At 38.9% G+C, this 20,060-nt stretch overlaps 2 protein-coding genes across 5 annotated transcripts in view; one reads left to right on the plus strand and one right to left on the minus strand.

Moving 5' to 3' along the window:
- ULK4 (unc-51 like kinase 4) overlaps positions 1–4,854 on the plus strand; it is a 536,768-nt gene extending 531,914 nt beyond the window's left edge. The window contains exon 37 of the mRNA XM_081284376.1: positions 740–4,854. Coding sequence (XP_081140502.1) covers positions 740–818 — 79 coding nt within the window. The 3' untranslated portion in view covers positions 819–4,854. The remainder of the gene's footprint in view (positions 1–739) is intronic.
- CTNNB1 (catenin beta 1) overlaps positions 4,392–20,060 on the minus strand; it is a 35,224-nt gene continuing 19,555 nt past the window's right edge. For 2 of the 4 annotated variants that reach the window (XM_081284372.1, XM_081284375.1), the window contains 14 exons: positions 18,549–18,609; positions 17,889–18,116; positions 17,472–17,725; positions 17,104–17,342; positions 16,814–17,015; positions 15,431–15,575; positions 11,336–11,439; positions 10,919–11,257; positions 10,509–10,667; positions 8,597–8,716; positions 7,944–8,094; positions 7,733–7,854; positions 6,667–6,727; positions 4,392–5,705 (listed from right to left, as the gene is read on the minus strand). In XM_081284372.1, coding sequence (XP_081140498.1) covers positions 5,497–5,705; positions 6,667–6,727; positions 7,733–7,854; positions 7,944–8,094; positions 8,597–8,716; positions 10,509–10,667; positions 10,919–11,257; positions 11,336–11,439; positions 15,431–15,575; positions 16,814–17,015; positions 17,104–17,342; positions 17,472–17,725; positions 17,889–18,116; positions 18,549–18,561 — 2,346 coding nt within the window. In that variant the 5' untranslated portion in view covers positions 18,562–18,609 and the 3' untranslated portion in view covers positions 4,392–5,496. The remainder of the gene's footprint in view (positions 5,706–6,666; positions 6,728–7,732; positions 7,855–7,943; positions 8,095–8,596; positions 8,717–10,508; positions 10,668–10,918; positions 11,258–11,335; positions 11,440–15,430; positions 15,576–16,813; positions 17,016–17,103; positions 17,343–17,471; positions 17,726–17,888; positions 18,117–18,548; positions 18,610–20,060) is intronic. The other 2 variants (XM_081284374.1, XM_081284373.1) reach the window with 2 other exon arrangements.

A 20,060-nucleotide genomic window follows, 5' to 3' on the forward strand; every position in this document is an offset into this window, starting at 1 on the left:
TCATGGCACCATGTCCTGGTTGCAGCCCCATCCCACTGCCACCCGTCTTTCATGTGGCACCCCCACCCAACCGTTTATGTGGTAACAGCTCTATTTCTGTGCTGTCAAGAGTATGCCATGAGCTAATTTTACACTTCAAGGGTCAGTGCTATGTGAATGTCATTCTTTTCTTTGCTAACAGTTGCTAAATCATAGGTTCACAAGTGTCTCAAACAATGTGCTGGGGTGACCAGGTTTCCACTTAGTTTTTAATTGCGCATCTACACCTCAGAGAGCAGGAAACCCAAAGCTCCTGGTTGATTGGCCAGGAACTGGCAAAATGGAGCAGGACAGGCCAGTGAGGATGCAGAGTGGCTCTAGGACCCACAAGTCTGCTCCAGGAAGGAGCTGGGAAGGTCCCCTGAGGGTGCAGGCTCAGCAGTCTGGCTGCTGTCAGGTCCTTATAGTGCAGTAGCAGTGATCCTGGCAGAAAAAGCTGAGATGATGTGTGAGAGTCAGGGCCTAACTTAAGGACACCAGCATGGCCAGATCTGAGCCCCACCAGAGCTGAGCAGCAGGATTCTCACCTCACAGCTCCGGAGCAGGGGTTCTTATTTCTGCTTTCCAGAGAGGTCATGTACAGAGCTCTAGGAAGCTGCTGTCCCACTTAATGCTTAAATGAAAAGGACAACCCCTTTGATCAAGGCCTTTCACCCCACACATGCCTATTAAGTCTTGTCTACTTTGGTCTTTCTCACAGTTTATCTGTTGACAGTGTGGTGGCTTCCTTGGCCCTGGAAATCCTCCAAGCCGTGGGCATGAAGCAGGAAGGCACCTAGCGCAGGCCCACTCTGCAACACCAAACCTTGGCTGCGTGGGTAAGGTCCTCTCCCAGACATTTGCTGCATCACCAGCCACAGCTGGGCCTGGACCCAATAAAAGTCAGCTGAACCCAGAACCTGGGACTGAAGTTCTCTCACTAATTCTGGGCCCTAGACAACTGGTTCAGAATGGACTCGTTGGCTCTTGTAGGATGCAGCTGGGAAGCCCAGGTTTGCTAGCCATGATCAAGAATTCTCTCTGTGTGGCCTGAGTAGGCTTCCACTAAAGTAGGCCCTGCCTGTGCTGCTAAAGCAGGGTCAGAAACAGTTCTGGATCTGCTTCTCTATGGGAAAGATCTTTTTCCCAACTGCAACTCCAGAGCAAGCCTCTGGAAGGTAGTTTCAGCCCCTTGTCTTCCTCCCACTTTACCTGTCAGGACTTTTTTGTTCCAGGGACAAACTGATTTCAGTAGTCCTGGGGAGGACTGGGCAAGATTTACTAACCAGTACAGATAGGTTGAGTTTGCCTACAGGAATGCAAAAGGCACAGGAATGCTGCCTTCCTAGACAGTATGCCCAAGTCGATGGGATGATGGCATCAAGATCGTTTTCCCTTACTATTACCACCTACTCACCTTATCCTGGAAAGCTTTCTAGCTTCTGCCTCATATTCTACCGGGATCAGCTTTAGGGGCTTTGTCTTGTCTGTTGGGTCCAGAGAACAGACATGGGTCTCCCTATTTTCCCAGCACACCTCCACCCCTTTATTTGTTCCTAGGGGGAACTGCCCTAGGGTTCAGGGTGTGGAGTCTTCCCAGAAGTGTTTCAGAGCAATGGAAGGTTCTTCTTTCCCCTTTTTATTTAAGCAGGGAGTAATCTTCAGTGTTGTACACAAAACAGGGAGGTTTTTTATTTTCCTGCAAGTCAAGTGCAGTTATTTGGTGTGCACTGTGAAAGGATGCAGGACTGCTGTCCTGGGGAAGGCTTACTCTTGAATCTGGAAGGTTGGGTTGGGTCTTGGACAGCTTCAACAAGTTGAGGCCATCCCTTGGCCTCTCTTGAGGCCTCATTTTCCCCATCTAAAAAATGATGTTCATCACCTTATTCAATCTCCAGTACAGCCTGCACAGCAGGCCACCTTAGCTTCATTTCATAGATAAGAAAACACTCAGGGGGGTGCTGTTTTACTTGCCCACAAGGCCCCGCAGTTTGGTTGAATTCAAGACTGTGACTCTGTAACCCTTGTGTCCATCAGTAGGTATTCAGAGCTTACTATGTGACTCAGTGTATTCTATGTCCCACCACAGGCAGTTTCCTTTGCCCTCTCATAGTCCACTTCATGTCCACGGTAAGAAGGCCTCAAGATTTAAGTCCTGCTGTGAGATGCCTATGGTTCAGGCCTGATTAGATCTGCCAGAGTGTGGGATCTTGCCAGGGTACGGGGTAGTTAGTCGAGCAGCCAGAGGCCTGGATCAGCTTCAGGGGCTCTGCCTGTTGGGTGCACAGAACAGATACAGGTCTCCTTGTAACTATAACACCTCCACCCCTCCTTTTATATTTGTTCCTGGAGGAACAGCCCTAAGGTTCAGGGTGTGGAGTCTTCTCAGAAGTATTTTGGAGCAGTGGAAGACTCTTTCCCCCTTCTATTTAAGCAGGGAGTAATCTCCGGTGTTGCACACAAAACAGGGAAGTTTTTGGTATTTCAGAACCATTTTGTCCAGTGGACCACTCCTGGCCAGAGCTCAACATTGCTGGCGTTATTCCCTGCCCTCCCCAAGTCCCACCATTTCAATTTACAGGAAAGAGCCTATGGCACCTCCCCCTCCTCAGGTTAAGGACCATTCTGGGTTTTGTAGTCATCTAAGCACTTCATAATTTTTTAGTTTTACCATCTATGAATTCTTTCCTTAAATAGCTTGTTCCCTTCCCCCTTTTAAAAAATTAAGTTCTATAGCATGCATTGGTAAATTGCTTTTGTTCAGTATTGTATGAAAGAGATCTTGTAATGTACCTACACCCATATTGTGTGAAACTGTGGCTCTTTTACTATATAGAATGTGTTTTGTGTGAACAAAGACACCAGGACACATGGGCTTGCAACATGGGGTGTCACATCATGCTCCACAGACATCCTGGAGTTTTGAGGCAAAACCCAAACCTGTATTGGTACTACCTTTATTTAAAACCCTGACATTTTGTGGTAATGGGTATTTTTTTGGCCATCTAATAGTTAGTTCTGCAGCTTTATGAAAGTTTTCCTCCCTGACCTATGCTACTTCCAAAGTTTCTCTATCACATTTCTGGTGCTGTGCCAACAATAGTGCTAACTACCTCTTTATAAAGTTAGGCTTGACAGCTACTAGAACAAGCCTTTCTCTCTTCATAAATGTTTTGGTGATTAACTGCCCTTAGTGCTTCTAAGTACATTCCAGAATATCCTGCTGATCAGAGTGTTTTAAATGGAACTTCAAAAGTATAGCAGTAGGCAAAAGTTCTAAGATGTTGTCTAGCTTATAAATCCTTTAACCCATTTTATAGGTGTTCCACATCTTAACAGTCTAAACACAGTCTACATAAATACTATTGACATGTAAACTCTAGATTGTCCTTCATCCTATTTTACTGCACCTATGTCAATATATTTAACTCAGTCCCCTAACACAGTTCTTGATGTTAACCAACCTATCAGTACTGGCTGATTCTGTCATGCATCAGGCACCCTCTTTCAACCCCAATAACATTGTTTTTATGAAAGAAATATTTACAAAAAGTCTTCCCTAGATGAAGTTGATCTCAATGCATGTTTGTCAGACACTATGTTTTAAACATAGTAAACCAACAGGTTTCCTTACGCATGAAACAGTTTCACTTTAAAAGACTAAAAACACAAGTCTTTACAAGTTTGTCCTGAGCAATGAACCCTGTCAGACCTACCACCAGGATGACTGGCTCATCTGGCAGATGGTGTGGAAGAAGACCTGTTTGGGCTCTCTGATTATGTTCAGATAGATAGACATCGACACTTAAACATGCTTAATTATCAGTTCAAAGTGGAGCTGAAGAAATTCCCTTCTCTGAGTCACACTTGGGTAAAGGTGCTTGAAATTCAAATTCGTATACTTTTAAAAAGTACTTGTTACCTTAAAGAAATGAAACACCATCTAAAAGAGGGTGATTATTTGGCTTTCAGCTTTCTCTACTTCTTTTAGCTTAGTGTAGCTCAAAGACAAGGTACCCAGATACTTTTGAACTGGGGAGGCCTTTGATTAGACCCATAACTACACCAAGAGGCTAGGGTGAAGGAGTACTAGCTCTTTAGTTAGAATCACTCTTCTCTCAAAAAGCCCAGAATCGATCACAATGTTTTAGGCTGAAATACACTGGGGGTGGGGAGTAGGTGGGCATTTTAAACCCAGGGCCAAGTACTAAAGAAACTTTGCCAATAATCCTATGGAGAGGTAAGGTCTTCTCTCTCTTTACAACTTAAAATTATTACTTTCACTATGTGAATTTTGCTCAGGATGAAGGTAGGCTGGGTAAACTTAAGACTCCTATAACACTTAATGTCAAGGAAAAAAAGTGACACAATCGAATGAATTAAAAGTTTAATTCTGAACCATTTTTATAACCGTATTTTCTCTTGAAGCATTGTATCACAGCAGGTTACAACAACTTTGGGATAAAAGGCAACTGGTAAACTGTCCAAAACAAGGTTCCAAATAACACCTCTTACTGATTTACCCTACCCATACATATCCCAAATAAAGTTTTTGATCAAAAACATGAAATAGATCCACCTGCTTATTTTAAGCATATTAAAAAGGAAACTAATTGGACCATTTCTATTTGTCTATTTTATACAAAAAAGGCTACACAATGTTACACTTTCTTCAGATTACAATTAGAGTGATTATGAATTAGTGTTCTACACCATTACTCAATTCTTAAAAATTAGAAATTGCTGTAGCAGTATTCACTATAACATAACACTACAAGAGACTTAAAAAAAAAAAAACTAAGTTACTGCAAAAAAAAAAAGAAAGAAAAAAGAAAATTAAAGAGCTACTTCAAAGCAAGCATAGTCAGTACCATTACAGATATTTTTTAAAAAAAATTTTTTTTAACAAGCAAGGCTAGGGTTTGATAAATTCCATCTTGTGATCCATTCTTGTGCATTCTTCACTTCTTGAGTCACTCCCAAAATCCATTTGTATTGTTACTCCTCGACCAAAAAGGACCAGAACAAAAAGTTTACTTCAATTGTTCCCATAGGAAACTCAGCTTGGTTAGTGTGTCAGGCACTTTCTGAGATACCAGCCCACCCCTCGAGCCCTCTCAGCAACTCTACAGGCCAATCACAATGCAAGTTCAGACAATACAGCTGTATAAAGAGAGAAAGGCTGCTATTAATGTTTAAAACAGCAAATGTTACTCATTTGAGTATTAAGTTGCAAAAGCTGTGGCAAAAAACATTAAAGTTAATAACTTCCACACATGATCACATAACAACCAGAAATCTGAGAACATCCAAATGTTCCAAGACATCTCCTTTCAAAGTATATATCTTTGTGGCAGATTTACAAATAGGCCTAAACCACTCCCACCCTACCAACCAAGTCTTTTCTGAAGTTCTGTAGGCAGAGTAAAAGTATTTTACCCAAACTGGCTTTTTTAAACTTCTTACCTAAAGGATGATTTACAGGTCAGTATCAAACCAGGCCAGCTGATTGCTGTCACCTGGAGGCAGCCCATCCATGAGGTCCTGGGCATGTCCCAGATCTGGCAGCCCATCAACTGGATAGTCAGCACCAGGGTGATGGCCACCCATCTCATGCTCCATCATGGGGTCCATACCCAAGGCATCCTGGCCGTATCCACCAGAGTGAAAAGAGCGATAGCTGGGATCTAGAAAATTTGGGGTGGCAACAAAATGGGAGAAGAAACACACAGGTTGACATTGAGGTTAGGGCAGCCACAGTTTAGTAGCAAACTTGTCAGAAAACAGTCCTTTCCAACCTCTTGAACCTCTAGCTTTCTTGAGCCAAGCAGTGACTCACTGTAGGCCTCAAGAGCCAGGCCACCCGTGAGACCACATAAGCCATGTGTTTCACTAGAAGCACACCAGCGGTTTCAGTCATACCATCCACATACTCTTGAACACTCTGCTTTTACCCTGGAAGAGACTTAAGGTGCCCGAGGAAAAAAACGGCAATCCACTGTGTGGCCTCTTAGGCATTGATTAGGGAAATAATAACAAGGCAGTGTGATGGGGTGAAGTTTTGGTTATACCTACGAAAAACAAAACTCAAGACACTCCTTCCAATGACACCTTAAAAAGGGTTGACATTGATCTGTCATGGTAAGAAGGCTATGAGTTTCAGAGTTTAGGAATTAGGTAAAACCAGATGAGATTATGAATTTAAGAAGGTTCAGAGTTATTAGTCTACTCTATGCTTCATCTTTATTATCCAGATTCAAGTTAGCTTTTCAAAACTAACTACATAAGTACTGATACACACATACCCCCCATCTGAGATTATAGATTTGCAGACAAGGGTATTATGGATTCTCTGACCAAAAAGAATAAAAAGCCAGGCAACTGGAACATCCTACACAGCACAGACCCAGAAGTGACGTGTATTTGGTGGTGTGATCCTGCTGCACGCTCAGTGTGTGTGGTTCAAAATTCCCTATGCTCAATTAAAAAAATACTATTGCTGACTCTGGAATTTAAGAACTGCCTTTAATTGCAGCCACTACTTTCCTGCCAACACTGGTTTCCCAGATGAGCAAACTGGCTCTGTCATAAAATTTTATAACTTTATCATGGTCTGGAGTTAAATATGGAGAAATATGAGAGACATACCATCTTGGCGATATCCAAGGGGCTCTCCCTGGGCACCAATATCAAGTCCAAGATCAGCAGTCTAGATAAATGAGTACAGGTAAGAAAGAATACAAGGAAAAAAAGAAAATTCTCAACTTATACTTTCTTGCATTCTCTGAAGATTACAAAAGTAATGGAAGGCAATATTACAAAAACACTTTAAAAATCAGAATCCTTTAAACATCCCTCCCTCAAAATAAATACATTTAACTAATTCTTTAAACATACTAACCACTTACTATATGCCAGACACTGCACTTTTGGTGCTAGAGATATAGCAATTAACCCAATGGGCACAATGCCCCCATGCCCCCTCCAAGGAGCTGCTGACACAATGTACTGTAGGAAAAAGAGATGACTTTTAGCCTGAGCAGCTGGAAGAACAAAGTTGCCATTAACTAAGACAGAGAAGACCTATGAGAATAGGTTTGGCATAGGGGATGGGTGGCTCAAGTTGGAACATGTTAACGTCTATTAAAAACCCAACTAACACATTACTCACTGTTAAATTGGCAATCTAAGGTTTTTTTTTTCTTTCCATTCATTCAACAAATATATTGTATGACTATGTTCTGTAGTCTATTATTATATGGTCTATTATTATCTATTATTAAAACAGACTTCCAGGTTGGCTTTAATTTTGTTTACTACAGTGTTTCAATGAAATCCTGTACTGAAGAAAAATTTGTTTCTACTTGTATTTGTTAGATATGAAAAACTGTTTTTAAAAAAGTATCAATAAATTGACTTGAATTAACTGCTTAACACTGCCTCTGCCTCTTTCCTATATACCCTTCCTCAAAAATATACGATAAACCTTTTAATCTATTATCTTCCTTATGAATTCTAAGGGACAACTTATTTATGATGATTCTGAACTGGTTACTTCCTTCTTCCTCAAAGCAGTTGCTGAACAGCATAAAGACAACCAACACTCAATCCAGGGATATCATCAATGAAAATGAACATGTACTGAGTGCTGCAAACAACAATCTAGCAATCTGCTCTTGCAAACTACCAGATCAACGTGAATACATTTGCCTACCTCATTCCAAGCCATAGGCTCTGTTCTGAAGAGGGAACTGGTTAGCTCAACTGAGAGCCGTTTCTTATAATCCTGTGGCTTATCCTCAGACATTCGAAATAGAACAGCAGCTGCATACGTTGCTGGGAAAGGAAGAGAAAAATGGCCACCATTGAGGAAAAGCTGAGGCTTTACTGTCCGTACATTAGGCTTTTGTTCCTTTTCTACTTACCCACGCCTTCATTCCTAGAGTGAAGTAATTCTGTCAGAGGAGCTGTGGCTCCCTCTGCTTCAATAGCTTCTGCAGCCTCCTTGTCCTGAGCAAGTTCACAGAGGACCCCTGCAGCTACTCTTTGGATATTTTCAATGGGAGAATAAAGCAGCTAAGGAGAAAACACATAAACAAGACCTAATTAAATCTAAAATTAAAAGCATGGCAAGCACCCCACTGCGGTGCAAACATTCCCAATTGGGAGTGTGAGCAGCATTTATTGGTTTCAAATCATATTCTCTGAATTTAGGTCCTAGGTTGTATAATGCTCTAGAACACTGGAATTCTATCTAGAATACTCTTGAGTTACAAATCCTTTCTTCAGAGGCCATTTGAATCTAAGATCTAGAAAAACCAGAGCTGGTTGGATGCCTGTGCCTTGGCAGGCCAGCTTCCATCCTCCAAACCTGAGCAACCCTAAAAATGTAATGTGAAGTTTCTCCCCTCTTCTTGAAGGTCTAGTCTCACTGTTTCTCCTTCTAATGACAAAGGAAAATGAAGGACATTTTCATAAAATTAAGTATTGGTGTCTCTATTTTGGTCTCTTAATTTTCTGAAAACGTAAGAACACATAAAATCTAGATCAGAATACCTCACTTGAAAACGAAACATACCTGCACAAACAATGGAATGGTATTTAGTCCTCTGATTACAATTCGGTTGTGAACATCCCGAGCTAGGATGTGAAGGGCTCCAGTACAACCTTCAACTATTTCTTCCATGCGGACACCCTCCTACCAAAAGAAATATGGTTAACATATAGGGTAGTCTTCTCTCTAAAGTTTATAAAACTTGAAAAGCTTTTCATTCTGAGCAGCAATTACTAGACTATAATTATTCACTTATATACCCAAAGGTCCCCATAATCTACAATTAGTTCAGGAACGAGGGAAGATTTCATCATGTGAAATGTCACTGAAAGGAGGCGCCCGACAGCACTAATTCCAAGCAGCACCCCTCCTCCATACCCAGGGCTGTACACAAAGCAAGCAGCCCTCTATATCTATGGGTTCCATATCTGCAGATTCAACCAACCACAAATCATTAATATTTGAAGTGAAAGAACTAGGCCTATACTGAACACACACAATTTTTGCTTGTCATTATTTCCTAAACAATATAACTATAATATATGTGCACTATGCAAGGGGTAAATGAAAATGCAAGTCCCCGGTAGTACCACAACAAAACCCTAGGGACACCAATGACCAATTCTGCGATTTCTGTACGCCTTGATTCCCAAAGGTAATTCTCTTATACTAAGATACCAACCATGCTAGGTAAGAGGGTTTGAGATGACACACAGAATAATGCTCGGACTACCTCTTGCTATTTTACCTATTTTTGGACATCTACATTTATTTGGTGAAATACTTAGTTAATCTACTCTTCATACCAAGACTATTTTAACAATAACTATATAGAAGAAGGAAGTTAGCTTTTGTAAAGTGTTTATTATATGCTTTCTGTTTCTGGGTTAATTTTTTTTTTTTTTTTTTTTTTTGTTACGATTCTGCTTTCAGTGGCTTTATAAACAACTTCCTTCTTTGAAATTTTAAAAAAGGTTCCCATCCGCATTCTATTAAGCTACCTCATGGAAATGGGTCAATAACAAATAAATGGAGAAAGGAAAGCTACAATATGAGTGAATACACAGAACAATTAGCAATATGGGAATCCTAAGATCTTTTCCAGTAGGGTTTGTCATTGTTTTAAAATAACCTAATTTTACCCAATCCCAAGTTTTCTATATTCTGTGGCTATTGCAATGAAATTGACACAGGTACATAATATAATCATATTCTTACTATTATATAAGCATATATTACAGAATTATATATAAATGTATTAAGTTTTTATAGATGTGTTCCACATCTGGGACAGGGGACAAAAATGGGTTAAATAAGAAAACTTTTTCAAGTTCGGAATCTTGAAGGTCTCAGGAATCAGAAGTGTTTTTATCTTTACAAGATTATACACTTAGTTTTAAGAGACTAACTTGACATGAGAGCTTTAGGATGAGAATATTATGGGTAAAGATTTCAAAAATCGTATTACTTATTCTTGAACTCTATGTTATATTCTTAGGTCTGAAAACAGTTTAAAACCTCACATGGAAGACACAGTAAAAAGACCTGTAAAGCATTTATAGCAAAACGTATCTTTTAGTGGAGGATAAGAAGCTCTAAAATCATACAGACTGGTATTCAAATTAAGGCTCTACTGAATTTCCTAAGTAGGTAAGCCTCTGTATGCATTAAATGACAGCACTCATTAAGTTTCTAACCCTACAGTAGCAAATTATACTCCCACATTCTCTGCCTAAGACCATGCCAAAAACATGTCCTAGAAAATGTCACTAGGGACCACTTTACTCTGTATCTTCTTTGCAGCCATAGAAACATTTTAGTTTTTTTCATCATCATCAGTCCTGCAGTTAGAGGGTTGGGTGAGCCAATAACTGAGGAAGTTTTCAATTTATACATTCCTTTAAAATGCCAGATATTATAGTAAAGATTTACCTACCACAAACTGCTGCTGTGTTCCACCCATGGAAGTACGACGCTGGGTATCCTGATGTGCACGAACAAGCAGCTGAACTAGTCGTGGAATGGCACCCTGTTCACGCAAAGGTGCATGATTTGCTGGACAAAGGGCAAGATTTCGAATCAATCCAACAGTAGCCTGTAGATAAGAGGGAAGAAATGGCATACAAGTCAACAAAATCATTTTTTTAGCCTATAATTATCACTAAAACGATTGGCATTAACTAAAAAGCAATAATAACTACACAAAATTTCAGAATCCGAACCTCATTCCAGCCACATTTCTTAAGGAATACAATTCCTATTTATCAATCCCTATGCCTAGACAGTCATCCAATAGCTAAAGGTGGTTCATTTTCAATTCTGACGGCATTCTATTTGACAACATACCTTTATCAGAGGCCAATGGGATGGTGGGTGTAGGAGTTTAACGACAACTGGTAGTCCATAGTGAAGGCGAACAGCATTCTGGGCCATCTCTGCTTCCTGATGTCGGCTAGTCAGATGACGAAGAGCACAGATGGCAGGCTCAGTTATGTCCTCCCTGTCACCAGCACGAAGGACAGTACGTACAAGAGCCTCTATGCCACCCACTTGGCACACCATCATCTTGTTCTTGTAATTATTGCAAGTGAGGTTAGAAAGAATTCCAGCTGCACAGGTGACCACATTTATATCATCTGAACCCAAAAGCTGAACAAGAGTCCCAAGAAGACCTTCCATCCCTTCCTATGGAGATAAAAACAGATGCTTAGTACATATTCATCTAAGTCCTATCACCAAAGCACCAGCTACCTCAGAATTTACCTGTTTAGTTGCAGCATCTGAAAGATTCCTAAGAGTCCAAAGACAGTTCTGAACAAGACGTTGACTTGGATCTGTCAGGTGAAGTCCTAATGCTTGCATTCCACCTAGAAAATTACAAAGAATTACAAAGGATATAATGCAACGGCCATTAGCTATACATTCCTGAAAGTTCTCAATGTCTTCTACAGTCACATAAATCTCCCTCTTTTCAAAGTCAATCTCCCCACCTCCTTGACTACTTTATTCCTGATTTTCCAGGGTGTACTTTGGTTTTTCTTTAACAATTCACCTCACTAGTGACAACTTCTGTGAAATATCTACCGTTCTTTCTTTTCCTATATGGAAAACGTCTTCATTATCTTCATTGCCCCCCTGTAGGTAATAGTTCTATTACTTATTTCTTTTCATCCATGCAGTCATTTAAAAAATATTTAGTACCAGACCCTGTTCTGAGCTGCACATACACTAGTATGAGGGAGGTAGCAGATACCAAATATACAATTAATAAATTAAAATACAGGTATTAAGCACTACAAAGAAAAAGAACAGGATAATTGGGGGGCACACTGCAATTTTAAGTAGGTAATTAGGTCACTTCAGTGTGAGAGTGACATTTGAGCAAAGGTCTTGAAGTAACTATGTAAATTCCTGGGGTAGAAACCAATTCTGAAAGGTGGCCATATAAAAGTCACTGATGGGCCTGGTGTGGTGGTATGTGCTTATAGTCTCAGTTAATCGGTAAGTTGAGGCAGAAAGATAGCTTGAGCCAGTATGAGCAACATAGTAAGACTCTATAACAAATGTCACTGACTCCAAAATATATTAGCCCAAAGGTTCACACTTTCCATCATTTATGACCTTTAATGGGAGAAATTTATTCTGGAAAAGGCATATAAAATGAAACCCAATCCCATACTAGTTTAACTTCACCCATCTCTGTTGAACTAATAACATTTCTGAATGCAGTGAGAGACACTTTCCCTTGTTCATTCATCAGATCATCTCAGATTCTTTCCTTGCAGTAGCTCCAGCTACAGTGATCTGCATAAAACTGATGCTCTGAATTTGTTAAATGACAACTTTCTTTTCCACTAAGACTTCATTCCCTCCCTCTATACAGTTATCAACACTAAGAGAATGGATCATGCTCATCAGAATATCTCAAGAGACTTTAAAAACATACAACCATTCTGATTTGGCAGGTCTAGGGTGAAAGTCCCAGGCAGATGACTTTGAGACACTGTCCCCGACCCTCTCCACTTTTCTTCCTATCTTAACCTTCATAGACTAAAAGAACTTCTAAAATTTCTAGTTCTGCCTTCACCTGCATCCTGGTACCATACAGTTTACCAGATACCTATTTATCTTTCAGTCACTCTGAATATGCCAGCTTCTTATTTTAAGAAAAAAAAAACAAGCAATCCTTCTGATAGTTTCATTTATCTTCACAGTACCTATGTTCTTCCCACCACAAACCATTTTTGATTGCTCCCTTAGTCCCTTACTATTATATTATCTGAATCTTTCAGAAGTCTCAAACATTGACAAATTTGCCATATATATCTCTAAAAACAAAGTATTTCATTCCTATTATAACATCTCAGTGATCTGGTTCTCTTAAACTTTTGGACACACTATTGATCCACACAATGTTAGTATTAATATTCCAAACGCATTGCTCTGGTGCTATGCCACTGCTCAACAACCAAAGTTTCTTGTTAGCTTTTTTTTTTTTCTTTTGCAACAGGTTTATACAGAGATTTTTAAATAATGTGAGGCAAATGGACTATGGTAAGGAGAGAAAAGCTTGTGTTTATTTGGTAGGATCAGTAATTTTAGGTAGAGAGTTCTCCTTTCTGTTTTTATTTCACTGGGCTGAAGAGTTAAAAATCCCACCAGGGGCTATATACAAAATAGTAAATTTTATAAGGCAAACCCAGAGACCCAAATTTAATATATATTAATATTCTCCTGGCAAAAACTGGTACACTAAAAAAATTGTTTCCCTGTTTATGATGGTTTCCCTCTACTTTTTAAAATTTTTTAATTGATTTTTTTAAAAAATGGCAGCAGAATGCATTACAATTCTTACACATATACAGCACAATTTTTCATATCTCTGGTTGTATATAAAGTATGTTCACACCAATTCGTGTCTTCATACATGTACTTTGGATAAGTGTCCATCACATTCCACCATCCTTGCTAACCCTCTATCCCCTCCCGTCCCCTCTGCCCTATCTAGAGTTCATCTATTCCTCTCACCCTCCCACTCCCTACCCCACTATGAATCAACCTCCTTATATCAGAGAAAACATTCGGCATTTGTTTTTTTGGGATCTTCTCCAACGCCATCCATTTACCTGCAATGTCATGGTTTTATTCTCTTTTATTGCTCAGTAATATTCCATTGTGTATATATGCCACTTTTTTTTATCCATTCATCTACTGAAGGGCATCTAAGTTGGTTCCACAGTTTAGCTATTGTGAATTGTGCCGCTATAAACACTGAAATGGCTGTGCCCCTTAAAAACAGCATATTACTAGGACACAGCCACATCAATGTTTATAGTTTCTTATTATCTTTAAGATAAGTATAACCTTAGGGAACCCTTTAGAATTCAGATCCCACCGATTCTTCCAAACTAACCGAAGTTACACCAAAATTGGAATAAAGCACACAACTCCAGAAACAAAAGGAGCCTAGAAAGTCCTGCATGATATTGTCCTGCCTAATTCATCAACCACTGGGACATTCACCCTATTACCAAATTCTATCTATCTACATGTTCTTCAGCACGTGAAGCTCCACAATCTCTTTCCTACTCATACTACACATTTCTTTCTTTTCTCTACCTTCAAAGCATTTACCACCACTATCCCCATTTAGACAATAGAAAGGGCTCCTTCTTATCATGCAGTCCCATTTAATATTTCCTTTGTAGTAATGCCCCTTCCAATTAGCCAGTTCCCATCACCATTAATTCTGTTTTCATTATTTGCTATTCATTTCTCACAAAACATGCATTCCAATTTATTTTTGTCACATTCCCCAGATTGAGAATAAGCACAGGAATCCTATGTGTTACCCAAGGTATATCATGTGCCTAATCCGTTGCTTAAAATACATTAGGTGCTAAGTATGTTCAGAGTAAACAAACATTAGAATAACTTACTGGAAATCTTAAAAAAAAAAAAAAAAAAAAGAATAGAATATTCCTAGGCTTCCATTCCATAAATTTTAAGCTACCAACAGACCTTTTGTCATTTCAAATAAGTTGTTTATCTTCACTTAAAAAAAAATTTTAGGGATTATGATTAAGTTAGCCTAATTATCTGTACTTTTAAACAAATAATACGGGTGGTCTCTGGAAAAGCTTACAGAATTTACATCCTTTTGTTCTATGAATTCAGCCATACTTGCCTAGCTCAAGCTTATGGATCCCACTGTCAGCAAGCCAATCCAGGCAATCATAATCCCCTTCTTTCCCATAAATTTTCAAGTAAAATTACTATTAACAAACAGGACAAAGTGTGTTACTAACTCTATATCCCAACATTTTCTTCTATTAAATGCCTTTATATTTTTCCTCTCTCAGTAGTGATCTGAAGCTTGGTTTGAGAATCTAGGTAGATGATACTAGGTGGGTTATAGAAAGAAGAAAGGACGCTAGATAGCTGAAAAGTAACGGTTTCCAAGACTTCTAACAAAAGACCCTAGTGCAAACCATGTACTCTTTTTTCCTACCACCAACATGTACACAATATAAACTAACCCAATATTTGCCTCATTAAAAATACTTACAGGGAAAACAACAGAGGAACAGTAGAAACAGTAAAAATTGTTTTTCACAACAGACCAACAGCTCACTGACAATGCAGAATACCAAAGCAAAACACTGCATGTGAGTTTAATTAAATTTAAATAGCACCAAACCTGGGACAAGCAGAACATACCCTTTTTTGAATGTGATCTTGGCTATAAATTCAATAGGACTATCTACTTTCAGTTGGTAAATTCCCCTTGTCCTAAAGTAAGTAATCTAATCAGAATTACAGACACTGTACACAAGATCTTGAAATACACATACTTACCAGCTTCTACAATAGCCGGCTTATTACTAGAGCAGACAGACAACACCTTCAGTACTCGGCTTGTGGTCCACAGTAGTTTCTCATAAGTGTAGGTTCTCATTATATTTACTAAAGCTTGGGGTCCACCACTAGCCAGAATGATCAGCTAGAAAGATGTATACATATTGTTAGTCATGGAATCTTGGTCAAATGTGTGAGAAAAGCCATATTATTAACTTATTACACCAGAATTTAAGCCAGCGTGCCTTCAGACTAAAATGTATTCCTGGACCCTAGAGGTCTAGGAATACTAGGGCTTTATCTAACCTCTCCTGCTATGGCATTGCACTAAAATTCAGGAATCCCAGTTCTCCCAAGACAACATCAACTCTGGTCTGATTTCCTTCTTCCTATGCTGTTTATAGCAAAAGCAAAAACAAAACAAAACCATGTTGGTATGCACTAGTGATGAAAGTTGTATCAAAACTGATTCGTTGATAATTTAAACCAGAATGGATATCTGAAACTCATCTTTGACATTCTAATTTTCTTTATCATATCCACTTTTAAGAGATACCGTAAAATAATCATTCATTCTGGTTCTTCACTTTCCTGTATATTTCTACCTTCAGACCCTATCCCTAATGTTCTACAAACAAATCCCATCACCTTATGCCTCTGCTGAAGATTATGGTTCCCACTTTACTTTTAGTAATTCCTACAAAGCACTGCAAGATCTATGTCAATAGTAGCCTTACCTCAAACGGTTATTCCTCTTTACTCTCTATTTTTGTTATACTGGGGATTGAGCCCAAGGGCACTTTACCACAGTTACATTCTTAGACTTTAATTTTCAGACAGGGTCTCATTAAGGCTGGCCTCAAACTTGTGATCCTCCTGCTTCAAACTCCCATGTCGCTGGGAATACAGGTATGCCACTATGCCCAGTTATGTACTTTTTAAATTCCAGAATCTACATGCTCCTCCCTCCTTAGGAGTTTGAAAGATGCCATTTCATCACCTAACCTTTACCTAGTCAATACCTTGTCATCTTTTAAAGCTGAATTCAACTATCACTCCCTCCCAGGTCTCCTAAGGTTAATTTCATTTCTTATGTGCTCTCATAGCTTCTCTTCTTCTTAACACATGAATTAGTAATTAGTTCATTATTTCAATGCCTCTCTCCTACCCATGATCGAAAACTAAAAAAGAAGTTTGCCTGCTATACCTCTAGTACTTTGCATAGTGCTTTACACATATTCAAAACATTTAAAGAAACAGAGATGCCCAATTTGTCTAGGGTCCATACAAAGGGTGAAGAATACTATGAATTTTCAAGGATCTGTGTTGTATCACACTGAAGGTCTCCTATGCACCATGAAAACCACAAAACAATTTTTTTACCTTGCTTTCTTGATTACCATAAGCTAAAATCTGAAGGCAGTCTGTTGTAATAGCCAAGAATTTAACATTTGTTTTGTTGAGCAAAGCAACCATTTTCTGTAGTCCACCAGCTAAACGCACTGCCATTTTAGCTCCTTCTTGATGTAATAAAAGGTTGTGGAGAGTTGTAATGGCATAAAACAATACAGAATCCACTGGTGAACTGGGAAGGAGAAAAAAGCTTCATCAGAAATGTTGTGATTGCATTCTCTTTATGTCTTAGTTTCAAGTACTCTGACATATTTTCTTACCCAAGCATTTTCACCAGGGCAGGAATGCCTCCAGACTTAAAGATGGCCAACAAGCCCTCACGGTGATGGGAAAGGTTGTGTAACGTCCCAGCAGTACAACGAGCTGTTTCCACATCATTTGTATTCTGCATGGTACGCACAATGGCAGATACCATCTGAGGAGAACGCATGATGGCGTGTCTGGAAGCTTCCTTTTTAGAAAGCTGATGGACCATAACTGCTGCCTTATTAACCACCACCTTTAACACAGGAATTAAGAGACATCATTAGTTTTCAAATACTGATTCTGAAGAACTATTGTGAAACTATTCCCTTGAGAATTTCCTTTAAGGCAGATTGAAAAGCTAGCTATGTGATTGATTGATTACCTGGTCCTCATCATTTAACAGTTTTGTCAATTCTGGGATTGCACGTGTGGCGAGTTCTGCATCATCTTGATAGTTAATCAAGTTTACAACTGCATGTTTCAGCATCTGTGATGGTTCAGCCAAACGTTGGACATTAGTGGGATGAGCAGCATCAAACTGTGTAGATGGTATCTGCATACCCTCATCTAACGTTTCAGGAAACATGGCAGCTCGTACTCTCTGAGCTCGAGTCATCGCATACTGTCCATCAATATCTGGGAAAGGTAAATTCAACACTTACTATCCAAAGTTCAGACTTCACCAGAATTACTCTCTTTTCACCATCCCATTCATTTTATTGAAGCTATCACATCCTAATTTTCCAAGAAAACTTTCATTCTAAACACTACATTCTTTCAGTAAGGCATTAATATTTACCAGCTACTTGCTCTTGAGTGAAGGACTGAGAAAATCCTTGTTCCCACTCATATAGGACTTGGGAGGTGTCCACATCCTCTTCCTCAGGATTGCCTTTACCACTCAGAGAAGGAGCTGTGGTAGTGGCACCAGAATGGATTCCAGAGTCCAGGTAAGATTGTTGTTGCCAGTGACTAACAGCTGCTTTTCTGTCTGGCTCCATGGCCATATCCAACTCCATCAAATCAGCTGTAATAATGAAACCATATTAGTACACTGAAAATATTACCTTACTTTGAAAAAAAAAATCTGTGATATGACCTTTTTGTTACTTTTAGAAATAAAGTTAAATCTGTAAGGCAGCCAAGAAAAGCAGAATGATAGTTAGGATTAGCTCAGCGATGAAATTATCTATGCCCTTAGGGGACCACCTAACAGTTACTCACTGAATCAGTGGAAGAATGGTACTGCATCCAGACTCCAGAAGCAGTCATCCAGACTAGATTCCTGCTGGTGGCTTGTTTGTTATTTCACCAAGCCATTAGAAGTGAGCAGAAAATGGAGCAAAAGGTAGCCTGACAAGTAAGCAGGGAGAGAGGAAAGCAGGGGGATCTGAGCCAGACTGGGTTAATGGCAATGAAGCAGAGCCCCAATTCAGTAACTAAGCTTTATGACACAAACCTTGAGTAGCCATTGTCCACGCAGGATTTTCAAAGCAGCTGTACACTAAACTTCAAATACCCTGAAAAAAGTTAATTAAAAGTCATTAGGATTTAAACATAGTTTGATTTTAATACTCAGAAGTCACTGAGATATCTACCTTATAAGTGTCAAGGACTATGCCCACCTGCACAACACGCACGCAACACACAAAAAGAAACCAAACATCTATGTAATATAGTGAAACAGAAACCCCCAAAATCTCCTCCAAACACACCAACCAGAGCTCCATCATTGATGAACTTTTTAATTAAAGCTCTTCCTTAACTGCCACCTCTTTTTAGTAGAAAAATAAATTATGGCTATTCAAGATATTGATGAGAAAGCTTAGTAGTTCTAATAATGAAAGTCAAGGGGTAGGGGAAACTACTAAAAATTAAAAAAAAATTAAAAAAAAAAAACTTCTGTGGTAAAGATCTCTTCTATTTTAACATTTCACACACAACAACAACAACAAAACAATTCAGAGATGCCCTCTGGACAGAGGAGGCGGCCCAACAGGTTTTAAAAACACCTATAAGTTATTTGTTTTCTTCTCTGATACATTACAATGTCACCTAAAAGAACTTCATAAAACAGATTTTGGTGAGTGGATCAAAACAGTGATTTTTAGATTTTTTTTCCCACTAAGTAAAATGACTTTGCAACACAAAATCAGGTTTACTAGTAAAATTTTTCTAAATTCAAATCTTCAGCAATGATTTGTTATAAATACAAATTCTGCCAACTCAGGTACTACTGTAATCAGTATCAAAAATAATTGTTGCATATATATAAAACTTCTAGAATTTAAATGATGTCTGAATTTTAGCTTTACTACACAATATTGATGTAAAATACTGAATCACACAGGAACTCATTTCCAAATGAGAACAGTTACAGAATAGACTCTAGTGACAGAATATCCTTAATTATAAAGTAAGCACTAGAAATTAATATATTGAATATTTACAAATTAACATATTGGGTGTGTAAAGATATGGAATAAGACATTTATTAAGCCAATTTACTAATGGATTATATGTTTAATATTGTGATTCAGCAGAACTGAAGGAGATTATAGAAACCTCTTTTTTTTTTTTTTTTTTTTCTTTTGGGATTGTGGATTGAACATAGGGCCACTTTACCACTGAGCTATATCCCCACCCTTTATTTTGAGACATGGTCTCACCAAGTTGCTAAGGCTGGCCTCAAACTTGCAATCTTCCACCTCTGCTTCCTGAGTTGCTGGGATTACAGGTGTGTGACACCATGCCTGGTAGAAACCTTAATTTTTTAAATGAATGTTTTAGGATGCAGTATATATTGTGCAGACCACACTTTGAGAAATACTGTGCTGGGCACTCACATTCTCTATACATGGATGCTGTGTTTTAGCTTATATTTTTGCTTGTATTTATGACTGGCTATTTTATCACTCTCCACCCCACCTGGAAAATATGTTCCTCATTCCAGCTCCCAGTATATTTTTGG

The sequence above is a fragment of the Spermophilus citellus genome, assembly GCF_964194105.1.
Source record: "Spermophilus citellus genome assembly, chromosome: 3".
NCBI lineage: Eukaryota > Metazoa > Chordata > Mammalia > Rodentia > Sciuridae > Spermophilus > Spermophilus citellus.